General features: G+C 43.9%; 2 protein-coding genes across 2 annotated transcripts in view; both read left to right on the top strand.

The window, feature by feature from the left end:
* Positions 1-751: 751 nt before the first annotated feature.
* Positions 752-8,385, top strand: FCGR2A (Fc gamma receptor IIa). The gene is given in 5 exon segments (XM_087440279.1): positions 752-921; positions 1,366-1,386; positions 1,732-1,989; positions 5,408-5,663; positions 6,771-8,385. Coding segments are annotated over 5 exon segments (798 nt in total). The 5' UTR covers positions 752-836; the 3' UTR covers positions 6,949-8,385.
* Positions 8,386-12,636: 4,251 nt separating this feature from the next.
* LOC101393362 (uncharacterized) overlaps positions 12,637-16,103 on the top strand; it is a 34,419-nt gene continuing 30,952 nt past the window's right edge. Inside the window, exons 1-3 of the mRNA XM_087440273.1 lie at positions 12,637-12,739; positions 13,183-13,203; positions 13,549-13,806. Of these exons, the coding sequence (XP_087296399.1) occupies positions 12,655-12,739; positions 13,183-13,203; positions 13,549-13,806 (364 nt within the window). The 5' untranslated portion in view covers positions 12,637-12,654. The remainder of the gene's footprint in view (positions 12,740-13,182; positions 13,204-13,548; positions 13,807-16,103) is intronic.

The raw sequence follows: 16,103 nt of genomic DNA, 5'->3' as shown, positions 1-16,103 counted from the left end.
TATTAACCTCTTATCAGGTATATGACTTGCAAATATTTTATCCCATCCCATAGGTTATCTTTTCAGTCTGTTGACTGAGGTGCAGAAGTTTTTCAGTTTGATGTAATTCCATTTGTCTATTTTTGCCATTGTGGCCTCCTTAGACTGACTTTTAACCACTGTGACCATTTTATCATGTTGCTGAACCCAGGCATACTACACAGCCACCTGCACAGAATATATAACATTTGAAATAACTTCACGGCTTTCTTACCTAAATTATTTCTTGCGCGTGAAAACTTTCTTTTCTGTTAGGAGGGCCGGGGGTGAAGGGCAGGTGAAGGGACGACAGTCTTGTCTGTGGTGTACTTAGAGACTTCCTTGGGTTGAGTATTTCCGGAAGATAACTACTCCATTTTGTTGTGGTTGTTTAGCAATAATTCTTAGTGGTTGCAGATTTAAATAGGCTTCTTTATCTTGTCTGGGTTGAAATTTATTTAAAACTTTCTGTACACCAGCCAGAGAGGCAGCACAGGGAGTGTGGTGGGAAGGGCCCCTGAGAGCTGAGAACTCAAGACAAGGGCTCCATTCTCAGTTCTGCTTCCTGGTGTTTCCCTCATCAATTTCCTCACCAGCAGAAGAACACTACCTAGGGTTTCACAAGGACAAAACAAGGTAATATAGGAAAGAGAGATTTGTCTGTAAAGCAGACTCAGCTTCTAGTTCGATTTGTTACTGATTGATGCGCAGAAATGGAGTCTGCTGACAGATGAGACCGTTTGAGAGGATGAAGCAATTTCCTTCCTCTTCTCTAAGTTCATCTCCTAAACCCCACTGGACTCAAGCCCAGTTCTGGGATGACTATGGAGATCCAGACATTTCTGAATGTACATCCTGGTAGCCTGTGGCTGCTTCAACCACTGACAGTTTTGCTGCTGCTGGGTGAGTGAGGGTCATTCTGGAATAGGCTAATTTCAGTCACATCTATGAGGACTCCGGGGATCAGTGTGGTGAGGAGCAGGCCTGGGCCCTGGACGCCGGGGACAGATTGAAAGGCGAGAGAGAACCCTGAATTCTTACCATTCCTCTGGTTCCTAAGGTCAGAATTCAGAGGTACTTTCACAGTCCCTGCACCACACATTCATGTTTTCTTTGTAGCCATGTGGAGAGACAGGGATGAGATGAGGAGGACATGAGAAATGAGTACTCTTATAAGAGTACTGTAAACTGGAAATAGAGTAACTAGAAACAGGCTCTTGAGACGGGCCCTGGGGAAAGAAGGAGCCCAAGATGGCCTCCCCTTGCCCTTCTCCACACACCTACAACTACATTTGCTCTCCTCATCTTCTCCTGCTCTACACTGATCCACTCTCTTCTCTTTCACAGCTTCTGCACGCGGGCGAGCTGGTGAGTTTGCTCTTTGTTTCCTTGGGTTTATGGCATTATTTTCTTACAATGTGAGGCTATATTTACCATGTGGGGAAATATCTGTTCCACCTAGAACCAGGCTTGGGTTCAGCATGGGTGGTTCCCCCATTTTCGTGGGACCTGGGATTTGATTCTTGGTAGGATTCCCACTGGATCCACCAAAGACCTAAAGGGAATGAGGCTGCTACAAGTACACAGATCTTTAATTGATTCTACAATAAAGGGGAGACTCTCAGGCCCCTGCTGTCTCCTGTGAACTCTTTTGGAAACCATGGTCCCTCCAAGGTTACTTATTCCCATCCCTTTCTATTCTCTGCCCCTCAGCAAATCTCCCAAAGGCTGTGGTGAGCCTTGAGCCCCCGTGGATCAATGTGCTCCGGGAGGATACCGTGACTCTGAAGTGCCAGGGGGCTCACACCCCTGGGAACGACTACACCCAATGGTTCCATAATGGGAGCTCCATCACAACCCAAGTCCAGCCCAGCTACAGCTTTAAGGCCACACACAACGACAGTGGAGACTACAAGTGCCAGACGGGCCAGACCAGCCTCAGCGACCCTGTGCATCTGGATGTGGCTTCTGGTCAGTGGATGAAGGTCCGGGGAGGATCTGGGAGGACAAGGAGAGATGATAACTGTTGACATGGCAGACGTTTTTAAGAAACGGGGGTGGCTTGTTTACTGAGAAGCATCGCTGTGAGTTGTTTGAAGTAGTTTTTGCCCTCTCATTTCCCTTTTCACCAACGCCCTTTGCTTGGTGTGTTTGGTAATGTAACAGATTACATTGTGTTCATCACCCGAGGACTAATTGGGTGGAAGTTCCTAAGAGAGTCCTCAGAATATGTTATGCTGTTTGGCCTCAGTCCTGATTGAGTAGGAAGGCTACAAAGCCACAAACAAGCAGCTGGGGGTGAGAGAAGTAGAAGGAAATTTCTGCCCCGTAAACCATTCTACTCTCATGGCAGTGTGGTGAAACTCAGGGCTTGAAGGTAACCAAACTACAAAGGCCCTAAGCTGGGCGCGTGCCTGGCAGGCATGAGGAGGTTGTTCTGCCCAGGGTGCAGGAGGCCAGAGGGAGCTATGGAATCTGGAAGATGAGGTCAGAGGGCAGGAGGACGGGCAGGGGTAGATCATGTGGAAGCTGTTAGTCTGGTATGATGACTTTAAATTTTATTCCTGAATGAGATGAGAATTCATTAGATGGTTTTAATTAAAGAAGTCACATGATGGTACCTAGGTTTATGTATATATCTGACAGTGTTCAGTTGAATAGATTCTGTAGAAAAATGCTCCTAGACACTGTATTACTCGACCCCCATGTCTGAGAATATGAGCAATTTATACTGTAATTGACTTCAACTGCACCTTGGTCACAAACCCTGAAGATGGTCACATGTAAGCTTTCAGTGTTTTATGTTTACCATTGGGAGGATGATATTTTTTATAGTCTTTTAAGGTCCCTGTGCCAGAGATCCTGGAGGTGGAGTCACTTTCTGTTGATGGTGCTCAATGGAAAGGGAAATAAATATTGACTCAACCTCAAAAACTTGACCACAGCTACGCATCTCTTCTCTTTGTGCATTGCCACCTCAGAAACAGCTGGTTTTACTTCTGAGTTGTCCTACAAAAATGTTAAAATATACGTTTAAGAAAACTTAGATCTGAAAATTCCTTAGAGGGAAACCACCTAGTCCCATCCTCCGTGGTACAAAGAAATGAAGCCCATGAGACCTAACAGCCCGGAAGTAAATGGTGGAGCCAAAATCAGTACCCTGACTTCAGATTTCTGTCTCATGTTGTCTCAACAACAGTACCTTGCCTTTTGTATACAGGATACTGTTTTCTTAAATGAGTGTTCATTTAAATACGATATACCAAATCTAAAATTTATTATTATAATAAAGCGAGCAATTTGATCTTCTTCTCTAGAAAGTTTATTGAAACATTCTTTTTTTTATTGCAGTAACATTAGTTTATAACATTATATAAAGTGCAGGTGTACATCTTTATACTTCTATTTCTGTATAGATTACATTATGTTCACCACCCAAAGACTAATTACAATCTGTCATCACACACATGTGCCTAATCATCTCTTTCGCCCTCCTCCCTCCCTCTTCCCCTCTGGTAAACACCAATCCAACCACAGTCTCTATGTGTTTATTTGTTGTTGTTTTCATCTTCTACTTATGAGTGAGATCATATGGTATTTGACCTTTTCCCTCTGACTTATTTCGCTTAGCATAGTACCCTCAACGTCCCTCCATGTTGTCACATATGGCTGGATTTCATCGTTTCTTATAGATGAGTAGTATTCTGTTGAGTATATATAGCACATCGTCCTTATCCATTCGCCCCTTGATGGGGACTTAGGTTGCTTCCAAGTCTTGGCTATTGTGAACAATGCTGCAGTGAACACAGGGGTGCATGTATCTTTACACATTTGTGTTTTCACGTTCTTTGAATACCCAGCAGTGGAATAGCTGGATAGTATGGTAGTTCTATTCTCAATTTTTTGAGGAATTTCCATACTGTTTTCCATAGTGGCTGCCCCAGTTTGCACTCCCACCAGCAGTGTATGAGACTTCCCTTCTCTCCACATCCTCTCCAACACTTGTTGTTTCCTGTGTTGTTAGTTATAGCCATGCTGACAGGGCGTGAGGTGATATCTCATTGTTTTGATTTGTATTTCTATGATAGTCAATGATGTTGAACATCTTTTCATGAGCCTGTTGGCCATCTGTATATCTTTATTGGAGAAATGTCTGTTCAGGTCTTTTGCCCATTTTTTAATGGGGTTGTTAGTTTTTTTGTTGTTGAGATGTATGAGTTCTTATACATTTTGGTGATTAACCCCTTTCAGACATATGCTTTAGAAATATCTTCTCCTAATTGTTGGGCTGACTTTTCATTTCATTGATGGTTTTCTTTGCTGTGCAGAAGATTTTGAGTTTGATGTAGTCCCATTTCTTTATTTTTTCTATTGTTTCCCTTGCCCAGTCAGACATGGTGCTTGAAGATAAGTTGCTAAGACCGATGTTGAACAACGTACTGCCTATGTTTTCTTCTAGAAGTTTCTCGGTTTTGGGTCTTACATTCATGCCTTAATCCATTTTGAGTTCATTTTTCTGTATGGTGTAAGATAATGGTCTACTTTCCTTTTTTTGCATGTGCCTGTCCTGTTCTCCCAACATCATTTATTGAAGAGACTTTCCTTTCTCCATTTTATGTTCTTGGCTCCCTTGATGAAAATTAGCTGTCCGTAGATGTGTGGGTTTGAAACATTCTTTATAGACTTGTCCTCCAAGGTAGCCAAACTCTGGAATCTGATTACCCTGCCATCAATGAAGTGAGCGGGTAGTTGGGAGTGGGAACGTTTGTAAGCAGGGAGGAAGAAGTGATTTTAAGTTAAAAAGCTTCGTTTCATGCTCTTCTTGTTCAAAGTCACAAGTGAATACTGAATTCACAAGGTCACACATTTTCATTTCTTATGTGGATGGAAATTCCATTCAGGGTGGGTGAGGCGTTATTAAAGCTCCATTTTGTTGCTAATATGGAGAATGGCTCTCCACCCTCACTTCCCAAAAGTTGTGGAAAAGTTGCCATTAAATTAGGAATCCCCAGACCACAAATGCTGTATCCACACAAACTGAGGGTTTCAGGTGCTGTTCAGCAACCTCTACTGTTACTGAAATGCCCTCTTTTCCTTGCTCCAGTATAGTGTTTTTAATGTCTCAAAATCACCCCACACCCCTGGGCCAGGGAGTTCTATTCCTGCCATTCATCTTGGGAACTTCTGAAAACTGTCCTTCAGAGGTCCCACAGATAATGCCATAGTTTGCCTGTAAGAGAATGCTCACACCTGCCATGAAGCATCTTCAATTCCTCTGCTCCACATCTTTTCAAAAGTACTCAAATGAGCAATGTAGCCCCAAGCATGAGGCTCCAAGGGCCTTGATATTCAGCCTTAGAACTTTTCCTTCCCATGTTGTGTCTTTCAGACTGGTTGCTGCTCCAGACCACTCGCCTGGTGTTCCGGGAGGGGGAGCCCATCCACCTGAGGTGCCACAGCTGGAGAAGCACGCCTCTGTACAAGGTCACATTCTACCAGAATGGAAAACACCAGACATTTTCTCATCTGAATTCCAGCTTCTCCATCAGACAAGCAAAACTCAGTCACAGTGGCGAGTACCACTGCACGGGAGTTATAGGGGAAACGCTGCACACGTCACAGCATGTCAACATCACTGTCCAAGGTGAGAACCGAGGCTGTTCAAGGGGCTTCCGGCCTTGGAAGGATGGGTAGGGAGAGGATTACTGATCTTTTTTGGACTTCAGTACCTGTCTTCTCCTGAGTGGGCCTCATTGATGTCAACAGGAACCCTTAAAGTCCTAGCTTGACCTGATTGCTGTGTGGATGTGTAGCTCTGTTCCAGCTCATTCCTCGGGGATTATAGAAAGGGGTGTCATTCACTTGAAGTTTTAACTCTCAGGAGACAGAGTCATCCCCCCAAATCGGTCCACCAGACATAACCACCCTTCCTCTTTTCCACCTCATTCAAACCACTCCACTTTGTCATATGTCCCTCTTGTCTCTAGGATTCTGAGGCTTCTCGTGCCTCCCTACTAACACTCTCAGCCTAGCCTCAAACGTAAGCTGGGGGCAGCCATGTTGGCATGAGAGTCTCTCTGCTCATGCAAAGAACTAGGCTTCCATCTGTTCTTGAGAAATTGCGCGTTGTGAAATCCATATCATGCCCTTTCAGGAGGCATCATAAGCTATTTATGCCAGACTAGCACTGGTCAGTGAATACCACCCATCCTGGGCTCATAGGAGGTGGCGAGTGACCATCTGTTGATGTGGTCTGTGGATGCCCTAGTTCAATGTTTCCCAAAGGCTGTTCCCCAGTCACATGACTCTTTGAGAGGCTTTTCAAAATGAACAAATCTGTGGCCAAATTAATGCAGAACATGCTGCATATTCTGTTCCTCTCCTTTCATAATCATAATGCACATTAATGATTTCCAGAAGGCCTATTGTAAACAAAACTTTTAAAGTAAGATTTATGAGGCATTTGCCAAACCTAGGTGACCACAAAACCTTTTTCCTCTATAACTTCTACTAATGTCCCTTAGAACAGATGTGTCCAAGGTCACACTTTGGGAAATGCTCATCCAGAGCTTTATTTGGGAAGGCAGAGAGATGAAAAGATCCTATGAAGACTTCCTGGGCTACCTGTCTGCGCTTGGCCTTGGCCTTAGCTCCTGGCTTGGGTGACTTCACAAAGGCTCCCCAACAGGGCCCTGACTGTGTATTCCAAATTTCTGCCTTAACACTTGTCAATCTTCTCATCCCTGTGCCTCTCCGGCAGCTCTATTCGTCTTTCCACCTTGGTATCAAATCACCTTCTGCCTGGTGATGGCACTCCTGTTTGCAGTGGACACGGGGCTGTATTTTTCCGTGCAGACAGACCTTTGAAGCTCTAAGGGAGACTGGAGGAATTACAAAGTAAGATGGAGCCAGGCCCCTCAAGACAAATGACCCCTCATCCTATGGTGTAACAGCAACATCTCTTCAGGCCCTACATTTTCTCCTCCCCCAACCGCTATCTGACAGCATCCTGGGCTAAGGAGCCTCCAACCACCCTTTAGTCTCCAGGGAAAAGAAGGACCTGTGGTCTCCAGAGTTAAATTCCAACAGGCCCCACACTCACCGAGTTCCTGAAGGTCAAGGCTCTACAAGGACTCACAGCAAACACTCACACTGTTTTCATAGACCCTAGACAGAGGCTCCTCAAATATACAAAACTCAGTGAATCCTGCTTCTACTTTCAAAATGAATCCAGCAATCTGACCCCTTCTCAGTACTCTACTATTGGCACCTTGGTCCAAGCTACCATCATCTCTCACTTGGGTTACTGCAATAGCTTCCTGATTGGTTTCCCTACACTCACCCTTGCCACCCTACACTCTGTTGTCACCACAACAGCCAAAGTGGTCTTTCAAAAATGTGTGTTGTATCTGTCACTTCTGTGCTCAAAGCCATGCAATAGCCCCTTGCGATTAAGAGTAAAGCTAAAGCCTTTGCAATGTTCTACAAGGAACTACATGATCTTGCTCCTCACTGCCTCTCTGACCTCATCTACTGCTCTTCCTTGCTTCAATGAACACACCAATTATACTTCTGCCCAGGGCTTATGTTAGTTCCTGTTTCTGGAATGTTCTTTCTTACAGATCTCCACATCACGCTCCATCATGGTCTTGACTCAAATGTCACCTTATCAGTGAGGTCTCCTTGATCATTCAGTATAACTCCACTCTCCCACGGCCCCCTAATCCCCCTCTCCTGTTTTATCTTTCCTCATTGTACTTATTACCTACTGATGTATCATATGCTGACTTGTTTAATTGTTTATTGTCTCACTATCCCAACTCCCATCAGAATGTGAGCTCCAGGACAGCAGGGCCTTTGTCTATTTTGTTCACTAACGTATGCTTAGAGTCTGGGTCAGTGTCCGGCACATGAAAAAGCACTCAGTAATTCGTGGAATGAGCAAATTCTTGAGCATTTGAAATCAGAGAATTTTAAAGCTAGAAAGTCCTTAGAAATGATGTGGTCCAGTCTCCTCATTTTAAAACTGAGTAAGCTGTGGCCCAGATGGGTGAAATGACTTGTTAAGGATATACAGGCAGTTGGTGTCACAGACCTTTATATAAACTGTTTTGGATCACACTGTATGTTTGTTCTACAACTTGCTTTTTGTACTCAGTGTTGAGTCATCAGCATCCCTCCACTTCAAAATGTCTATTTAAGTTATCACTTTAGTATCTGTTCTACTTTTAAAGATACTCAAACTAAGCTACTAAACATAAATGGATACATGTAAGCGTATGTATAAAGTTAGCACTGCATACATAAACTCCTCTATACTTGAACCTCTCTGAATTCAAAAGTAAAGAGAATGACCTTGGAAGAATGCCTGTGTGATGCTGTGGGTAATGTGCAGGCACAGGGGTGCTTGCTTTAGGGCTTTACCTGGAACTCTTGGGGCTGGGTGGGTAGGTGGGGTGTGGAGGCCGCTGAGGGCTGGGAGAGAAGGTTGGAGGAGCTTGGACAAGGCAGTCCCCCAACAGACCAGGGCACAGACCCCAGGCCAGGCCGCCTTTTCCCTTCAGAGGTGAGGACTCTTCTCTTGCAGGTTCTTGGCCAAAATGTCTGGACTCTCACATCCAGGCCTAGACTCTGAGAGTGAATGAGTTTAGAGCTGAAGCTTCTCTTCCTCCTGGAGTTATGAAATAGGTTCCTTCTTTTTGAAGATGGTTTGATTTTCCACTGTGGAAGTTACTCATTGCACACTTCTTCAAACATTCCCTTTTTTCCTGAGACTGATCACCTTCCCAGCATAGTTGGATCTCTGTCCCAGAAGACTTTGCCAGCTCTTTCTCACTGGCACACTGGGAGAGGGTTGAACAAGAAATCCAGTCCAGAAGGGGGACTGACCTCTGCATCCTGACTCCCTCCTCCCTCTTCAAAGGCCCCAAGAACTTTCCAAAGGATTCTGAGCCATTAGAGGTGAAAAGAGCCACTTACCAAGCAAGGGTTTTTAGTTTCTCTTTTTAAAAATTAGTTTCCTTTGAAGGAGGCAAATAACAATATATTACATACAATACACTACTAAAGTTTAACGTTAGAAAGTATGACGTTCCCCATAGATACCATCCTCGTTAGTACAGCGGTGAGTATCCCCCCTGTCAGCGGGGAGACAGGAGGCTCCTCTTTCCTCCATTTGCACCCCCAGGTCTCCGAAAAGCCTCCTCCTTTTGGCTTCTCAGTAGAAGTCCACGCCAAGTAGAAACACTAGAAAACTCCAATAGGTTGTTCTGGATTAAAGAAAGTGAGACACGGCTAAGATTCAATTCGTAAGGCCGCAGGACTGACGGGAACTAGGGTGGCTTTGCTGACCAATGGACTCCCTTCGCCCTCAGGCTCTCAGAGCATGGGATGGCCTGTGGCCTGCAGGAGTTTACACCCCACCTGAGCCCTGGCCTCAGAGGAAAACGCACACAGTGCTTTCCAATCTGCCTTTGGGTACCATGCTCCTCGGGAATATGAGCGATAGGCATCGACAACAGGAGCGACATTCCACCACAGTTCATCTGCATCCTCCTTCCCCGTGTGCTGGGTTTTCTCCAGGGTGGGGCGGCGAGATCACCCCCGAGTCCGCCCGCCACAGCGCCAGGTCTCGTCTCCCTTCAAGAAAGCGACTTCGTAGAGGATGGGGAACCAAATCAAAAGAACCTAGCCTTCAGCTAACTGTTTCATTTACTTCAGTGTTGTAAGTGCTGCAGTAGAAAAAAAAAAAAATTAAAATGACTATTTGGAAGGAAAAGATCAGGCAACATTAGGCTAATAATCGAACCCAGGCCTGTAGGGTGTCAGGTGGGAACCCTACCGCTGAACCACCAATGAGACCCACAAACAGTACTTCCCGGGGCTCTCTCATCGCTGTCCCTAGCTTCATTCCGCAACCAGAATCAGGCCGCCCATCTGTGACAATTGCGAAAATACTGCTTTTATGTTTCAAGACAAAAAAATGTTGAGACAAAAAAAATAACTATTTAAACTCCCGGCTTGGAGACCACGGCTCTATTCGCACGGTAACATACTTTCAGCTTTTCCCGAGCCGCCGGACTCAGGCCGGCTGTCTTCAGCCAACAGGGGGAGAACTTGTTCTCTTGGGAAGTTAGGCCTTCACTGGCTTCTGCCGCAACCCACGGCCCCTAGAACCAGCCAGGAGAAGCTGCAACTTTCTCCCCTCTTCTCCGGCAGGCTGCATCGCTGGTTGTAGGTAATCCCTGTAGTTTGGCTCCTGTTGGGGGCAAACTACTCCAATGCCTTCTTCTTCCTATTTTTGTGTTATATATACTTTTTTATAGCTTTACTGAGATATAATTGATATGTAAAAAACTGTGCATATTTAATGTATGCAATTGGTTGCGTTTGGACATAAGCATACACCCATAATACCATCATCATAATCAAGGTAATAAACACATCCATGACCTCCAAAAGTTACCTTACATCCCTTCCAGTCTCTTCGTTTTTTTTTTAGAGCTAACATCTGTGCGAATCTTCCTCTGTTTTGTATGTGGGTCACCGCCAGAGCATGACCGCTGATGAGTGGTGTAGGTCAGCGCCCAGGAACCGGGTCCAGGCCGCCAAAGCGGAGCACGCCAAACTTAACCACTAGGCCATGGGGCCGGCCCCCCTTCCAGTTCCTTCTTGATGAGATTTTAACCATAAGGACTTTGACAATAAAGAATCAATCCTTCAAGAAAAATTCAAATGTTAAAAACCTTGGTAATACTCATAAAAATACAAAGCTACTTTTATTTGAACATTTATTAGACACCAGACAGTGTCCATTTTACAGAAGAGGAAACTGAAGCATTAAACATTTAAGGACCTTGTCCAAGATCTCATAGTCTGACTTGAAAAAATATATTTTTTAACTATGGTAAAAAAAACATAAAAAATAATTTACCATCTTAACCATTTTTAAGTGTACAGTTCAGTAGTGTTAAGTCTATTGTCATTGCTGTACAACAGATCTTTAGAACTTTTTACCTTGAAAAATTAAAACTTTGTACCTATCCAACAATAGCTCCCCATTTCCACCTCCTCCAGCCACTGGCAACCACCATTCTATTTTCTGTTTCTATCAGTTTGACTACTTTAGATACTTCATATACAGTATTTGACTTTTTTGTAACTGGCTTATTTCACTTAGCATAATGTCCTCAGTGTCATCCATGTTGTAGCACATGGCAGGATTTTTTTCAAGGCTGAATAGTATTCCATTCCTTGTATGTATATACCACATTTTGTTGATCCATTCCTCTGTCACTGGACACATGGGTTGCTTCTATCTGTTGGTGACTGTGAATAACGCTGCAATTAACATGAGCTTGCAAATATCTCTTCAAGATCTTGCTTTGGATTCTTTTGGATATATACCCAGAAGTGGAATTGCTGAATCATGTGGCAATTCTATTTTTAATTATTTGATAAACCTCCATACAGATTTCCATAACAACTGCACCATTTTACATTCCAAACAGCAGTCTACAAGGGTTCCAATTTCTCTACATCTTCGCCAACACTTATTATTTTCTGGTGTTTTCGGTTTTGCTATAGTGCCATCCTAATGCGTGTGAGGTGATATCTCATTGTGGTTTTGATTTGCATTTCTTTAATGATTAGTGATGGTCAGTATGTTTTCATACACTTGTTTGCTATTTGTATATCTTCTTTGGAGAAATGCCTGTTTAAGTCTTTTGCCCATTTTTAAATTGGGTTGTTTGTTTTTGTGTTTGTTGTTGAGTTGTAGAAGTTCTTTATGTATTTGGGACATTAACCTCTTATCAGGTATATGACTTGCAAATATTTTATCCCATCCCATAGGTTATCTTTTCACTCTGTTGACTGAGGTGCAGAAGTTTATCAGTTTGATGTAATTCCATTTGTCTATTTTTGCCATTGTTGCCTCCTTAGACTGACTTTTACCCACTGTGACCATTTTATCATGTTGCTGAACCCAGGCATACTACACAGCCACATGCACAGAATATATAACATTTGAAATAACTTCACGGCTTTCTTACCAAAATTATTTCTTGCGCGTGAAAACTTTCTTTTCTGTTAGGAGGGCCGGGGGTGAAGCGCAGGTGAAGGAACGACAGTCTTGCCTGTGGTGTACTTAGAGACTTCCTTGGGTTGAGTATTTCCGGAAGATAACTACTCCATTTTGTTGTTGTCGTTTAGCATTAATTCTCAGTGGTTGCAGATTTAAATAGGCTTCTTTATCTTGTCTGGGTTGAAATTTATTTAAAACTTTCTGTACACCAGCCAGAGAGGCAGCACAGGGAGTGTGGTGGGAAGGGCACCTGAGAACTGAGAACTCAAGACAAGGGCTCCATTCTTGGTTCTGCTTCCTGGTGTTTCCCTCATCAATTTCCTCACCAGCAGAGGAACGCTACCTAGGGTTTCACAAGGACAAAACAAGGTAATATAGGAAAGAGAGATTTGTCTGTAAAGCAGACTCAGCTTCTAGTTCGATTTGTTACTGATTGATGTGCAAAAATGGAGTCTGGTGACGAATGAGCCCGTTTGAGAGGATGAAGCAATTTCCTTCCTCTTCTCTAAGTTCATCTCCTAAACCCCACTGGACTCAAGCCCATTTCTGGGATGAGTAGGGAGATCCGGACATTTCTGAATGTACATCCTGGTAGCCTGTGGCTGCTTCAACCACTGACAGTTTTGCTGCTGCTGGGTGAGTGAGGGTCATTCTGGAATAGGGTAATTTCAGTCACTTCTATGAGGACTCCAGGGATCAGTGTGGTGAGGAGCAGGCCTGGGCCCTGGACGCCGGGGACAGATTGAAAGGCGAGAGAGAACCCTGAATTCTTATCATTCCACTGGTCCTAAGGTCAGAATTCAGAGGTACTTTCACAGTCCCTGCACCACACATTCATGTTTTCTTTGTAGCCATGTGGAGAGACAGGGATGAGATGAGGAGGACATGAGAAATGAGTACTCTTATAAGAGTACTGGAAACTGGAAATAGAGTAACTAGAAACAGGCTCTTGAGACGGGCCCTGGGGAAAGAAGGAGCCCAAGATGGCCTCCCCTTGCCCCTCTCCACACACCTACAACTACATTTGCTCTCCTCATCTTCTCCTGCTCTACACTGATCCACTCTCTTCTCTTTCACAGCTCCTGCACGCGGGCGAGCTGGTGAGTTTGCTCTTTGTTTCCTTGGGTTTATGGCACTATTTTCTCACAATGTGAGGCTATATTTACCATGTAGGGAAATATCTGTTCCACCTAGAACCAGGCTTGGGTTCAGCATGGGTGGTTCCCCCATTTTCGTGGGACCTGGGATTTGATTCTTGGTAGGATTCCCACTGGATCCACCAAAGACCTAAAGGGAATGAGGCTGCTACAAGTACACAGATCTTTAATTGGGTCTACAATAAAGGGGAGACTCTTTGGCCCCTGGTCTCCCCTGTGAACTCCTTTGGAATCCATGGTCCCTCCAAGGTTACTTATTCTCATCCCTTCCTATTCTCTGCCCCTCAGCAAATCTCCCAAAGGCTGTGGTGAGCCTTGAGCCCCCGTGGATCAATGTGTTCCGGGAGGATACCGTGACTCTGAAGTGCCAGGGGGCCCACACCCCTGGGAACGACTACACCCAATGGTTCCATAATGGGAGCTCCATCACAACCCAAGTCCAGCCCAGCTACAGCTTTAAGGCCACACACAACGACAGCGGAGACTACAAGTGCCAGACAGGCCAGACCAGCCTCAGCGACCCTGTGCATCTGGATGTGGCTTCTGGTCAGTGGATGAAGGTCCGGGGAGTATCTGGGAGGACAAGGAGAGATGATATCTGTTGACATGGCAGACGTTTTTAAGAAACGGGGGTGGCTTGTTTACTGAGAAGCATCGCTGTGAGTTGTTTGAAGTAGTTTTTGCCCTCTCATTTCCCTTTTCACCAACGCCCTTTGCTTGGTGTGTTTGGTAATGTAACAGATTACATTATGTTCATCACCCGAGGACTAATTGGGTGGAAGTTCCTAAGAGAGTCCTGAGAATACGTTATGCTGTTTGGCCTCAGTCCTGATTGAGTAGGAAGGCTACAAAGCCACAAACAAGCAGCCGGGGGTGAGAGAAGCAGAAGGAAATTTCTGCTCCCTAAAACCATTCTACTCTCATGGCAGTGTGGTAAAACTCAGGGCTTGAAGGTAACCAAACTACAAAGGCCCTAAGCTGGGAGCGTGCCTGGCAGGCGTGAGTAGGTTGTTCTGCCCAGGGTGCAGGAGGCCAGAGGGAGCTATGGAATCTGGAAGATGAGGTCAGAGGGCAGGAGGACGGGCAGGGGTAGATCATGTGGAAGCTGTTAGTCTGGTATGATGACTTTAAATTTTATTCCTGAATGAGATGAGAATTCATTAGATGGTTTTAATTAAAGAAGTCACATGATGGTACCTAGGTTTATGTATATATCTGACAGTGTTCAGTTTAATAGTTTCTGTAGAAAAATGCTCCTAGACACTGTATTACCACCCCCCATGTCTGAGAATATGAGCAATTTATACTGTAATTGACTTCAACTGCCCCTTGGTGTATAAACCCTGAAGATGGTCACATGTAAGCTTTCAGTGTTTTATGTTTACCATTGGGAGGAGGATATTTTTTGTAGTCCTTTAAGGTCCCTGTGCCAGAGATCCTGGAGGTGGAGTCACTTTCTGTTGATGGTGCTCAATGGAAAGGGAAATAAATATTGACTCAACCTCAAAAACTTGACCACAGCTACGCATCTCTTCTCTTTGTGCATTGCCACCTCAGAAACAGCTGGTTTTACTTCTGAGTTGTCCTACAAAAATGTTTAAATATATGTTTAGGAAAACTTAGATCCGAAAATTTCTTAGAGGGAAACCACCTAGTCCCATCCTCCATGGTACAAAGAAATTAAGCCCATGAGACCTAACAGCCCAGAAGTAAATGGTGGAGACAAATCAGAACCCTGACTTCAGATTTCTGACTCATGTTGTCTCAACAACAGTCCTTGCCTTTTGTATACAGGATACTGTTTTCTTAAATGAGTTTTCATTTAAATACGATATACCAAATCTAAAATTTATTATTATAATAAAGCGAGCAATTTGATCTTCTTCTCTAGGAAGTTTATTGAAACATTCTTTTTTTTATTGCAGTAACATTAGTTTATAACATTATATGAAGTTCAGGTGTACATCTTTATACTTCTATTTCTGTATAGATTACATTATGTTCACCACCCAAAGACTAATTACAATCCATCACCACACACATGTGCCTAATCATCTCTTTCGCCCTCCTCCCTCCCTCTTCCCCTCTGGTGACCACCAATCCAACCTCAGTCTCTATGTATTTATTTGTTGTTGTTTTCATCTTCTACTTATGAGTGAGATCGTATGGTATTTGATCTTTTCCCTCTGACTTATTTCGCTTAGCATAGTACCCTCAACTTCCCTCCATGTTGTCACATATGGCTGGATTTCATCGTTTCTTATAGATGAGTAGTATTCCGTTGAGTGTATATAGCACATCGTCCTTATCCATTCACCCCTTGATGGGAACTTAGCTTGCTTCCAAGTCTTGGCTATTGTGAACAATGCTGCAGTGAACACAGGGGTGCATGTATCTTTACACATTTGTGTTTTCACGTTCTTTGAATACCCAGCAGTGGACTAGCTGGATAGTATGGTAGTTCTATTCTTAATTTTTTGAGGAATTTCCATACTGTTTTCCATAGTGGCTGCCCCAGTTTGCACTCCCACCAGCAGTGTACGAGACTTCCCTTCTCTCCACATCCTCTCCAACACTTGTTGTTTCCTGTGTTGTTAGTTATAGCCATGCTGACAGGGCGTGAGGTGATATCTCATTGTTTTGATTTGTATTTCTCTGATAGTCAATGATGTTGAACATCTTTTCATGAGCCTGTTGGCAATCTGTATATCTTCTTTCGAGAAATGTCTGTTTAGGTCTTTTGCCCATTTTTTAATTGGGTTGTTAGTTTTTTTGTTGTTGAGATGTATGAGTTCTTTATATATTTTGGAGATTAACACCTTAGCAGACATATGGTTTAGAAA

The sequence above is a fragment of the Ceratotherium simum genome, chromosome 2 (assembly GCF_057802395.1).
Source record: "Ceratotherium simum simum isolate JZ-2026a chromosome 2, ASM5780239v1, whole genome shotgun sequence".
NCBI classification, from domain to species: Eukaryota; Metazoa; Chordata; class Mammalia; order Perissodactyla; family Rhinocerotidae; genus Ceratotherium; species Ceratotherium simum.
This window is presented reverse-complemented; position numbering and strand designations above follow the sequence as displayed.